General features: G+C 41.4%; 2 protein-coding genes across 2 annotated transcripts; one reads left to right on the top strand and one right to left on the bottom strand.

Annotated features, from left to right (window-relative positions):
* Positions 1-7,012: 7,012 nt before the first annotated feature.
* LOC307002024 (uncharacterized protein) lies at positions 7,013-8,813 on the top strand (the record flags this gene model as incomplete). Its single annotated transcript, XM_079619232.1, has 2 exons — positions 7,013-7,323; positions 7,822-8,813. The coding sequence occupies 2 exons, from the start codon at positions 7,013-7,015 to the stop codon at positions 8,717-8,719; spliced, it is 1,209 nt and encodes a 402-aa protein (XP_079475358.1). The 3' UTR covers positions 8,720-8,813.
* Positions 8,814-9,026: 213 nt separating this feature from the next.
* LOC307002023 (uncharacterized protein) lies at positions 9,027-11,491 on the bottom strand (the record flags this gene model as incomplete). The annotated part of the gene is made up of 5 exons (XM_079619231.1): positions 10,994-11,491; positions 10,605-10,865; positions 10,403-10,495; positions 9,913-10,033; positions 9,027-9,051 (listed from the first exon to the last, which is right to left on the bottom strand). The coding sequence occupies exons 1-5, from the start codon at positions 11,121-11,123 to the stop codon at positions 9,027-9,029; spliced, it is 630 nt and encodes a 209-aa protein (XP_079475357.1). The 5' UTR covers positions 11,124-11,491.
* Between the last annotated feature and the right edge of the window lie 1,769 nt (positions 11,492-13,260).

Here is a 13,260-nt window from a genome sequence, read left to right as displayed (position 1 = left end):
TACAGTCACACACACATAATTCTAACATGTACACTCACACACACAATTCTTACAGTCACACACACACACACACAAATAATTCTTAGTCACACACACACACAATTCTTACAGTCACACACACATAATTCTAACATGCACACACTCACACACAAATAATTCTCACATGCACACACACACACACACAAATAATTCTCACATGCACACACACACACAAATAATTCTCACATGCACACACACACACACACAAATAATTCTAACATGCACACACTCACACACAAATAATTCTCACATGCACACACACACACAAATAATTCTTAGTCACACACGCACACACACAATTCTTACAGTCACACACACACACACACACACACACACACAAATATAATTCTTACAGTCACACACACATAATTCTCACATGCACACACACACACACAAATAATTCTTAGTCACACACGCACACACACACAAATAATTCTTAGTCACACACGCACACACACAATTCTTACAGTCACACACACACACACACACAAATAATTCTTAGTCACACACGCACACACACACAAATAATTCTTAGTCACACACGCACACACACATAATTCTAACATGCACACACTCACACACAAATAATTCTTAGTCACACACACACACACACACACACACAAATAATCCTTAGTCACACACGCACACACACAATTCTTAGTCACACACACACACACACAAATATAATTCTTACAGTCACACACACATAATTCTAACATGCACACACTCAGTCACACACACACACACACACAAATAATTCTTACAGTCTCACACACACACAAATAATTCTCACATACACACGCACACACGCGCGCGCGCGCACACACACACACACACACACAAATAATTCTTACAGTCTCACACACACACAAATAATTCTCACATACACACACACGCACGCACGCACGCATGCGCACACACACACGCACACACACACACACACACTCTCTGTGAACAACTTCTTTTTGCAGAAGCCTTCTCTTTCGTCCACCATCCCTATCTGCTGCCAGCTGGAGCCACCTTTTCATGGTCCCCTCGACCTCCATTTCAGCAGCACTAGCTGTGAGGGTTTTTTTCCGAACTGCAGCTTTGAAATAAAGGAATAAATATTGTTAAGCATTAGTTTTTTAAAGATGCTAGGACCAATTATTCTCTTTTTGTATAAACTTTTTCTTCACACTGAGAGCACAACAGTTATGAAATATGTTCATGTTTTGATGAATGAAACCAAGCTAAAACATTTTTAATTCTAACTTCTAGATATCACACCACTGAACAAGTTGAGAGAAGTTCCAGTTGAGGAAAATGTGTTTTACATTGCAAATATTCCTGATATTGGCTTATCAACCCTTTGTGTCTACTAACAAGTGTGTCATGTAGAGCAATACACAATAATACTATAAGTCTCTTCTGCTCACCAAAGCTGCATATTTTGAGGCCTATTTGATCCAAAAAGTCAGCACAAACAGTAACATTGTGAAATATGATTAGGCCTACAGCTGTTCTCTATGTGAATATATAGTAAAGTGTAATTTATTCTGTGATCAAAGCTGAATTTTTAGCATTATTACTCCAGTCTTCAGTGTCACATGATCCTTCAGAAATCGTTCTAAAATGATGATTTGCATATTTCAGAATCAGAATTATTTAAGATTATTAATAATGTTGAAAACTTTTTTCAGGATCATTTGATGAATAGAAACTTCAAAAGAACAGAATTTATCTGAAAGAGAAGCTTTTGTAACATTAAAATCTTACTGACCCAAACTTTTGAACGGTTATGTATAAAGAAATTAATCATAGGTTCTTTTTATTTTGCAAGGGTGCATTAAATTGATCAAAATTAATTTTATTTGATTTAAACAATAATAAATGTGCAAAGTACATTTATTTCTTTAATTATATTTTGCAAGTATTCTTGTATTAAATGTGATGAGCAGTCAAATGGTACTTTTCAAAATATAAACACTAAGAAAACTCTAATTTAATCTCTGTGATTTCTTTCTTCTTACATATTACTGTAAATTCAATATAAAACAATATTTTTTTCCAATTACTTACAATTGTTTTACAATTAGCTAATGTTGTAAGTGAGATTATAAACATTTAGATGTTTGTAATTTTAAAACAAGAACTTTTTCCTTTCCCTCACAGCTATAGCAAACATTGTTTTAATTTACTTGGTTTGCATCCATTTACCATAACAAAAACAACAACAACAACAACAAAAACCTAACCAAACATTATGTTATCACTGTTTAAATTAAGGCTTAAAATAATGTAATTATGGCATGATAGAAACAGTGTTAAGGCTTTCTGATATTCCCTGTGCATTCAACATATTCTTTGTCGCTACAATTGACATACTGCACCTTTAAGCCATTTTCTGACATTTGTAAATGTATGATGTCCTTACCAATAACAACATCTTTTAGATGCAGGGCCGCAAGGGATATTTTACCATTTGCCCCTTTCCAGTTTACATTTTTGGCTAAACCATTGGAAAATGTTCGCCGCATTATACGCCACACAGTGTCCTTTACGTCGAACCCTCCAACCAGCCCTAGGTTATTAATCTAAGGGGAAACACATGCTTCTTATCAATTATCTTCATGTGACATATGAACTGTTAACATTGACACTGATAACAAGAGTCCACACCAAATTTAAAATAATGTTATCATTTACCAACCCTCATGTTGGTTCAATCATGTATGGCTTGTTCATCTTAAGAACATTGAAGATATTTGAAGAAAGTTTTCAGCAGTTTGTGTCCATACAATGAAGGTTGATAGCAACCATCACTTTAATGATAAAAAAAGATATTATAAAATATCTCCCTGCAGCTCAAAATAATTGAAACACTCAAAGTACCTGTGCACCTGCACTTTTTTACATTTACAAGTTCAGAGGTGACATCTTTGATAACATGTGGGTGACTATTGTATAGCACTCTATCTTAAAGGGATAGCTCACCGAAAGGAATATTTTTGAGAAGAAATTTTTGAAAAAAGTCATTATTTTTTTACATGAGGGTAAGTAATTAATGACAGAATTTAAATTTTTGGGTGAACTATCCCTTTAAATGTGCGTAACAAAGATAAATAAAAGGCTTGTAGTGACATGAGGGCAAGTAAAAGATGACATAATTTGAATATGTGGACAAATTCCTACAAATCTACTTATTGTAGCAAGTACACATTAGAAAATGTACACAGTCCAATTTTGTATTTTTTACAAGATAACTTTTTTTTATTCACAGTTATTCTCTTTTTGGTGAGAACTTCTTAACTCACCAGTTTTTCTTTGAAATCACTTGTTAGCAATTTCTGCTCCAGTCTCTTGAGGCTCTCGAAGTCTTTCACTGGCAAAAGTCCTTCTTCAATTTCATAATTGGTTTCCTGTAGTTGCTTTGCATTTAGAATCCGTAGAATTGACTGTTGCTGGTCAAGAATCATTTCTTGTTTCGTCAGCATCTCACGGATTAGTGCTAGAACAGAAATGATAAAAAATATAACATGAACAATGGTAAAATAAAATTTAAAGGACTACATCATGGGGTGAACCTGTGGCCCTGTGAATGAGATTATGCATAAAGTTTATTATAGCCAAGTACATTCTGCTGATAAAAGTAAACATATACTTACAGACAATAACTTCAGGAGTAGGAGTCTGAGGAGTCCTTTGGCATCCTTCTGGAGTCTGTTTTGGGCTCTTTGGACCAAATAATTTTGGCCTACACCAACTTACTGGCAATTAGTTCAGTTGCCTGCTGAGCTCTGTTTCCACAGAGAGGTATTTCTGGGAGCCAGGATCGTGTAGGCTCTTGTGGAGCTGGAGAGGTTTAAAAAAATAAAAATAATTATATGTCTGACATATACCCATAATTTCCTATAGAACCATGTGCTGTATACACTCACGTTCACATGTGAAATCCTCAGTTGGCCAGATGGCATGGTGACTGGTCAGCATATCTGTAAAGGATATAGTCTTTGTATGTGTGGGTCGGTCAAACTGCTGAACTGGTGGAGCAGTGGGAAGGCCTGTGCTAGCCTGCTGTAAGTCTTCATGTGAACTGTTAACATTGACACTGATAACAAATTCAGTGTAGGCCTACCTCATTTATTAAACATAGGCTATACAGGAAAGCAGATAAACCCCGAATATAAACACGTGTTTTTCCATAAAACCATTACGCCTACTATTTTGTGTTACGTTGATATTCACCTGCCTGCATAAAGAATGCATCTTCAATCAGGTATACTGAATTTGATCTTTTATAATCACTGTTTTACTACAATGAGGCACCACTGCGTGTTTTAGAACGTCATGCTGTTTTTATTAGTTGAAATACTGCAGCAGCTAGGTGCTGGATATGTAATACTGGCAGTTTACTCAAATGTTTTTGAGTTTCTTCATTTTGAAATGGTAAATTGACAGTTCCGTAATGCAGTGTGCGCTCCTCCGGGTCTCCGTGGTAGTCACGTGACTGTAAATGTAATTCAATGGGTCACAGAATGCTAGCTATGGCAGTCCGACAGTAGCACGCATTCAACAGATGAATCGACGCTAGCGCTGAATGAGCAAACACTAAAAATAACTCCAGATAATTGAATTAGCTATAGTGCACTGGATACAGATCAGCAGTTATAATAATAAAACAAGATAATGTTAATTAAATGTAGGCCTACAATGTGCCTATAGGCTATGAGATCGCGCGCGCTCTCATAGTACGTGCTAGATATCTAGCCTATCTCAGGTTTTCTGATATGTTATCACAAACGATCTAACTGTTATAAAGATATTAAAAAGCAATTCTTCTTGACATTTAAAACATAATACAACACTACAATGAACATAAAATTAATTAAATTACTTGCCTTTTTTCCGCTGAAAATGTTCCTCCCGAAAATGAAATCTTCAGCAGACTGCAGATCTCCGGCCGAGTCCTAGGATTTAACCGCCAAAACTTTTTTTTTTTCAGGCGGCTGAGTTCCATAATTCTTGTTGTGGCCCGACTGTGGCAAAACGAACTCGGGCCGACGGTATACACACAGCTACACCGAGTAGCCGCTACAACTGCATTTAGCCGACACTGGCCCATTCATAAAACGCCGTATATGAGCCAACGCGAGTACAACTGCATTTAGCCGACACTGGCCCATTCATAAAACGCCGTATATGAGCCAGCGAGAGTACAACTGCATTTAGCCGACACTGGCCCATTCATAAAACGCCGTATATGAGCCAGCGCGAGTACAACTGCATTTAGCCGACACTGGCCCATTCATAAAACGCCGTATATGAGCCAGCGCGAGTAAAACTGCATTTAGCCGACACTGGCCCATTCATAAAACGCCGTATATGAGCCAGCGCGAGTAAAACTGCATTTAGCCGACACTGGCCCATTCATAAAACGCCGTATATGAGCCAGCGCGAGTACAACTGCATTTAGCCGACACTGGCCCATTCATAAAACGCCGTATATGAGCCAGCGCGAGTAAAACTGCATTTAGCCGACACTGGCCCATTCATAAAACGCCGTATATGAGCCAGCGCGAGTACAACTGCATTTAGCCGACACTGGCCCATTCATAAAACGCCGTATATGAGCCAGCGCGAGTAAAACTGCATTTAGCCGACACTGGCCCATTCATAAAACGCCGTATATGAGCCAGCGAGAGTACAACTGCATTTAGCCGACACTGGCCCATTCATAAAACGCCGTATATGAGCCAGCGAGAGTACAACTGCATTTAGCCGACACTGGCCCATTCATAAAACGCCGTATATGAGCCAGCGAGAGTACAACTGCATTTAGCCGACACTGGCCCATTCATAAAACGCCGTATATGAGCCAGCGCGAGTACAACTGCATTTAGCCGACACTGGCCCATTCATAAAACGCCGTATATGAGCCGGGCCGACGGTATACACACAGCTACACCGAGTAGCCGCTACAACTGCATTTAGCCGACACTGGCCCATTCATAAAACGCCGTATATGAGCCAACGCGAGTACAACTGCATTTAGCCGACACTGGCCCATTCATAAAACGCCGTATATGAGCCAGCGCGAGTACAACTGCATTTAGCCGACACTGGCCCATTCATAAAACGCCGTATATGAGCCAGCGCGAGTAAAACTGCATTTAGCCGACACTGGCCCATTCATAAAACGCCGTATATGAGCCAGCGCGAGTAAAACTGCATTTAGCCGACACTGGCCCATTCATAAAACGCCGTATATGAGCCAGCGCGAGTACAACTGCATTTAGCCGACACTGGCCCATTCATAAAACGCCGTATATGAGCCAGCGCGAGTACAACTGCATTTAGCCGACACTGGCCCATTCATAAAACGCCGTATATGAGCCAGCGCGAGTACAACTGCATTTAGCCGACACTGGCCCATTCATAAAACGCCGTATATGAGCCAGCGAGAGTACAACTGCATTTAGCCGACACTGGCCCATTCATAAAACGCCGTATATGAGCCAGCGCGAGTACAACTGCATTTAGCCGACACTGGCCCATTCATAAAACGCCGTATATGAGCCAGCGCGAGTACAACTGCATTTAGCCGACACTGGCCCATTCATAAAACGCCGTATATGAGCCAGCGCGAGTACAACTGCATTTAGCCGACACTGGCCCATTCATAAAACGCCGTATATGAGCCAGCGCGAGTACAACTGCATTTAGCCGACACTGGCCCATTCATAAAACGCCGTATATGAGCCAGCGCGAGTACAACTGCATTTAGCCGACACTGGCCCATTCATAAAACGCCGTATATGAGCCAGCGCGAGTACAACTGCATTTAGCCGACACTGGCCCATTCATAAAACGCCGTATGTGAGCCAGAAGTGTTGTGTACACAGTCGGCACGACTCTGGCCCATTATCTTTTCACCGATGCCGACAGTAGCACATTTCAGCCGGAATCGGCCCAAATGTGCTTGCTATCTGGGATGTCTGATGAGCGATCATTTACCGAGAGAGTCACCGCACTGTATTTACTCTGGAGAGCAGAACAGCGGCGTAGGGATCATCGTCGCCGTATTTGGGTCCACCAGACCCTTCGGAGGCGAACCCAGTTTGGCGAATTTCACCATTTGCTCCAGGAGCTGCGGCTGGATGACGGCCGGTTTCAGCGGTACTTCCGCCTGTCCCGCGCCCAGTTTGATGACCTGCTGTCCCGCATCGGAGCGAGGATCACCCTCCAGGACACCAACTACAGGCGCTCTATCCCAGCTGCGGAGCGCCTGTCCATCTGTCTTCGGTTAGTAAATGTATATGCTATTTTAAATACAGTATTTGCTATGCTATCAATATTTTTTTTAAACTGTGGTACGGATACCACTGTTGATGCTCTTTCTAGTGATAACGTAAGTTACTCCGTTAACTGCTATAACCTAACGTTAAGTTAGACATCAACCTAGAAATTAAAATATTATATTGGCAGACGTGATACTGTCGTGTCTCTGTAATACAGTGATCTTTCTAGTGATACTGAGTTAGCTATAACCTAGACATTAACCTAGAAAGTGTCATGATTCTCTGTATAAACACAGTGATCTTACTAGTGATACTGAGTTAGCTATAACCTAGACATTAACCTAGAAATTAAAATATTCAGTGTCATGTTTCTCTGTATAAACACAGTGATTATTGGCATTTTAATATACCATAAACCATTTAATAGTATACCTGTTGATTGTATAGTTGAATATGTAACTACAAGTGTACTTTTAATAATATTTATAAAAATGTTTTCTAGGTTTCTTGCCACTGGGGACTCGTTCAGGACGATAGCGTCCAGCTACAGGGTTGGTGTCTCCACAGTATGCCAGATCGTCGCCCAGGTAGTGACTGCCATCTGGGACTGCCTTGTGGAGGACTACATGGCTGTGCCCACCACCGATGACTGGAGGTCCATCGCAGAGGGATTCCAGGAGCGATGGAACTTCCCTCTGTGCGTTGGAGCGGTGGATGGGAAGCATGTGGTGATGAAGGCACCCCCCAACTCAGGATCCCAGTTCCACAACTACAAGGGAACGTTCTCCATCGTTCTGCTTGCAGTTGTGGATGCGAAGTATCGCTTCCGGGTGATCGATGTTGGGGGGTACGGCAGGACCAGTGACGGTGGGATTCTGGCGAACTCCGCCTTTGGACAGGCTCTCCAGGCTGGCACACTTCACCTGCCTCCTGACCAGCATATACCTGGTGCTGAAGACAGAGGACCCCAGCCCCATGTCTTCGTGGCTGATGAGGCGTTCCCGCTGCGGAGGAACCTCATGCGGCCCTTCCCTGGACGCAGCCTTCCTCCGGAGAGACGTGTCTTCAATTACCGTCTCTCCAGAGCCAGGCTGGTGGTGGAGAACGCCTTTGGCATCCTCTCCTCACAATGGAGGATGTACCGGCGGCTCATCGAGGTCCACCCTGAAGTTGCGGAGAAGTGTGTGAAGGCGACGTGTCTTCTCCACAATTTCATGAGGTGTTCGGAGGGGAGAGAGGCACCTGCTGTGAGGGGCGCGGGACAAGCTGGAGAGGAGCCGCTGCCAGGTCTGGGTCGGGTTGCGGCAAACAACTCCTCCAGAGAGGCAGTCCGAGTGAGGGATGCCTTCATGGCACACTTCTCGGCGGAGGGAGCGGTAGCATGGCAGCCGACAGAGTAGTGTTTGAAGTCCTCCTCATGACTTCCCCACAACGGCTCTTTTAAGAGCCACCCACAAACCTATAAAGAGCATGACTATCTTAAAAGAGTTTTACCTCCATTATTTATATATTATATATATATATATATATATATATATATATATATATATATATATATATATATATACACACACACACACACACACATGTGTATATATATATATATTTTTTTTATTATTAAATGCAATATGTTGATTATTGGTTTGTATGTTGTTTTGTTCTGCCTCCTCTCTGTTTTGCAGGTCATGTCTGGTCTATCTGTCTGCTCTACTCCTGCTGGCCCAGTTTCAGGCTGTCAGGTCCACCACAACATGCACATTTAATAATTTTAGACCCTGAGTCAATAACTTTTTCAACGGTTTTCCACGATAATTCCACGATAATAATTCTATAGGTCTGTGCCATTTCTTTGTTCAGGTTATTACTGTAAAATCTGTGATTTATTTTTGTTTTGCTGATAAATGGAGCCAGCCTCCCAAAGTATTTAACCTGTCCTGTGATTTCTTTGTTTTCCTCACACAACACTGTCCAGACACACTAAAGTATACACACTATTATAATTATTATTGTTCTGTTATTATAGTGTAGTAGACACACTACACTATAGTGTATAGTGACAGTATAGTGTAGTAGACACTACACTATAATAATGTTTCATATAATTAAGATTTAGATATGGAATAAATAGCATTCAATACAAAATGAATGTGTCATATATTAAAATCAAGTTATGATGTGTTGATGATGTATATGTTGTGCATTAGAACCACACTAGGCATTGTCATATTTCAAAATAATTTATTCAGGCCAAACATAAAATAATTTGATTATAAATAAAAATATAAACTTAAAAAAAATACTATATGTACAAACTATTTACATAGAGACAGAAATAAAAAGGACCTCGCTTGGAAGGTGGAAAAGCCTCAGGGAACAAAGGAGAAGAGGAAGGAGGGCATTCTGCGTTTCCTGCAGAGCCTGCGGCCTCTATTTATTTAATTAATTTATTTAATTATTTAGTTCCAAATTTAGCACAACGGTGCTGTTTTCCATCGCCAATTTATAAATTTGAAATTTAACCATTTCTTTTGTTTGAGGCGGCATGCTCTGCAGAAAAGGCAGAAGGCTGAGGAGGAAGTGCTCGTCAGCAGACGGTGGTGGTGGTAGTGGTAGTGGTGGAGGTGGAGCTGGAGGACGCCTCAGGAGCTCGAGCAGCGTCTGCTCCACCTCCGACGTACCATCACGCGGCCGCCGAGTGCCTCTCCTCTGTTGGCCTGTGAAATCAAAAATACAACACACAGTGCAATGAGAAGACAGAAAGATGATAATTGAAATAACACAATTGTCTAGATATTGGGAGAATAATATCTGTGCCTGTGTGAGTGACACAGCCAGTGCTTAAATACAAGTGTGAAATTATTTTGAACTTGCTTTAACATTTTACATAAAGTTATACTTCAGACATATAAACATCAGGAACATAAACATGCAAATGAACAGTAATTAAAAAGCATGCAGATGATTGGTTGCATACATTGCAATAGAATTTAGTCTGCATTTACAAATACAATGATTATTAGTGAATGTTAAAGCTATGAGTGTATACTGTACTGATGTTTTCTGCACGTGACATGTTCACACACCTGTGGGTGCAGCAGCAGGGAGCGAAGGACCAGGGACTGAGGAGACAGGAGAAGCGGCAGGGGATCTCAGATCAGCCTCTTCATCAGTAGGCTCTGTCAAGACAATATTACATGTTAATACTCATAGAGAGATTACATTATACTCTTCATCTGTAAACAATGACAGCACATGCCTTGTAAACTGGCTTAATTGAAAACTCACCTGTTTCCGTATCCCCTACTTCCGCCTCTCCCTCTCCCTGGTCCCTGGGGTGGTTGTACTCAATGACCTGGGCCTTGACCCCCCCCATGTTACTGGTGGTCTCCCGTGGGGTAACGAAGGGGTCGAGGAATCCCAGGATCAGTGAGTACTTCCACTTCTTCACCGACCCTGCTGCTGACCCACTCCTCTTATCCATCTCCTTCCTCCTCTCCTTCAGGTACGTGTCCCTGAGGCTCTTCCATTTTTTCCTGCACATGTCCTCTGAATAAACACATTATCTTGTTTAGCGAAAAGTAGCTGTAGATTAGGGGGAAAATAGTTTTAAAAAACGGCGGGAAGGCCGTTGTACGTGACTCAAAAGTGAAATGTGTAACTTATTTACAACTTACCAGGTTGCCCAATCTCCTCACCGACACTCTTCCAAGCGAGGTCCTTTTTATTTCTGTCTCTGTATATATACGAAGTCGTGTCGTACAACTCCGGCCGACTGCTCACAGCTAAAATTATACGTTCCTCCATTTTGAATGAATGACTCTGGGCGGGCCTGCCGCCACAACATCAAGCAGGCTCCTGATTGGTTAACGCGGCGCGAATTTGACGCAGAAGTTCAGATTTTTCAACTCGGGCGGCAGACGCGAATTCGCGTCAAACGCGTGAATGCACAAAAAGCACAATTCGCGCTTAACGCGCGTATCGCGCCAAACGCTCAATTCGCGTCATTCGCGCGAACTAGACGCGCGAATGAGGCGAATTCGCGTCTACCGCGCCGCGCCAAACGCCTCATTCGCGCCGCAAGAACTCCAGACGCGCGTAAACGCGCCTTACCATTGACTTAACATTGAAATCACTCGCGCCTGACGCATATTCGCGCTTGGTGTGAACGCAGCATTACAGTGATGACACGAAAATAATACAACAAAGTTTGTTTCTATAAGAAAATAGCTTCATAGTCTAGCCTTAGTAAGTTCAGTGATGGTTGTTCCGGCTGATTACGGTTAACCTCGAAATAAACAGGGAGACTAATATAGGCGTAGATTGCCATACTTATGATGTAACGAGTACATCGGGTGTTATGTGTTATAGGAATTCTTCCCGTTTCGATTCTCGATTTTGATATTCTAGGTATTATTAACTGGCCAGAATTTTGAGATCGCAATAGACGTGAAGGACTATAATGTGCGTTAAGAGCTCGCTCAAGTACTGCGGAGCTAAACCATTTAGTGCTTTGTAAGTAATCAGCAAAATTGAAAAATGTATACAATATTTAACAGAGCCAATGCAGTGTTGACAGAACGGGGCTAATATGGTCATACTTCCTGGTTTTAGTTTTGGACCAGCTGTAGTTTGTTTATTAAGCGTGCAGGGCAACCACCCGTTAGAGCATTACAATAATCTAGCCTTGAGGTTATAAACGCATGAACTAACCGACGACGAAGACTTGACAGAGTAGCCATCAAGTGTTAGACAGTACTCTAGGTTATTATGTGCGGAGGTTTTTGGTCCAATAATTACAATCTCTGTTTTTTTTTCCCAGAATTAAGGAGTAGGGAATTGCTAGTCATCCAGTTTTTTTATATCAGCTATGCATTCGTTGATTTTGTGGATTGGGAAGTCAGGGCATGAAGAAATATAGAGCTGAGTATCATCAGCATAACAGTGAAAACTAATGCCATGCTTCATAATGATATCTCCTAAGGGTAGCATGTAGGGATGCACTGATATGAACATTTTGGCCGACACCAATAATTCTTTACATTTGAAAGTCGATTACCGATATATTGGCCTATAAATCTAAATCCAAATTCTGATATATTTTGAGAACCTGATTACAAAAACAAAAGGCTCACCATTTAAAAACCATGACCCAAACACTTCAACAGTAATCAAACATACTACAGTAGCCTAGTTTGAACCAGTGTAAGATTCCTTTTAAAATTAATTTTACCCTCCTATGGCAACCTTTTATATAAAAAATGGTAACACTGTACAATGCGGTTCCATTTTGTTAGCATTAGTTAACATGAACCAACAATAATTCTACAGGTTTTATTCATCTTAGCTAACGTTAATCTCAACCTTTTCTAAGACATTTTTAAGATCCAAAGTTGTATCTGTTAACATTAGTTAATGCATTGTGAACTAAAATGAACACAAATATTTTATTAAGTAATATTCACAAAGGTTATTGCTCTCTGTTAGTTTGTTCGCTAATGCATTTACAAATGAGACGAAATCTCCATTGTGTATCAGTCCGACACAACTGACAAAGGTGAGAACTCTCAATCTGAGAGTCTGTCCATTGTCCTCAGAAGGCATTGGATAACTACCTCTATCCACAGCATCCCACTGTCCCACGCTTTTCAATGTCTGCACAGACGTCGCAGACGAGCGAAGCTGCCACAGCTACTGTGTCTCTGGCCTTGCAGGGCTCAATATAGCCTTTTTTGTTCCATTGGACCTTCGCGTTTCTTTGTGCAGCCCAGTAGGTGAACGCCGGGAAGAACTTGAAGCCTGAGAGGCCTAACTCAAGGTAGTTGTGGATGCCGTGGCCTGCCGATTGTGCCATTTCCACTGCTCAGGGAAATGTTTGTGGGTACCCAGAGCCTTTTCTTTCTACCAGGTCTTTGCAGAATTCTGTGGTTGTCCGGCACCCGAC

The sequence above is a fragment of the Phoxinus phoxinus genome (assembly GCF_949152265.1).
Source record: "Phoxinus phoxinus genome assembly, chromosome: 7".
In the NCBI taxonomy this organism is placed as follows: domain Eukaryota; kingdom Metazoa; phylum Chordata; class Actinopteri; order Cypriniformes; family Leuciscidae; genus Phoxinus; species Phoxinus phoxinus.
The sequence above is the reverse complement of the archived record's forward strand: the minus strand, read 5'-3'. Positions and strand labels throughout refer to the sequence as shown.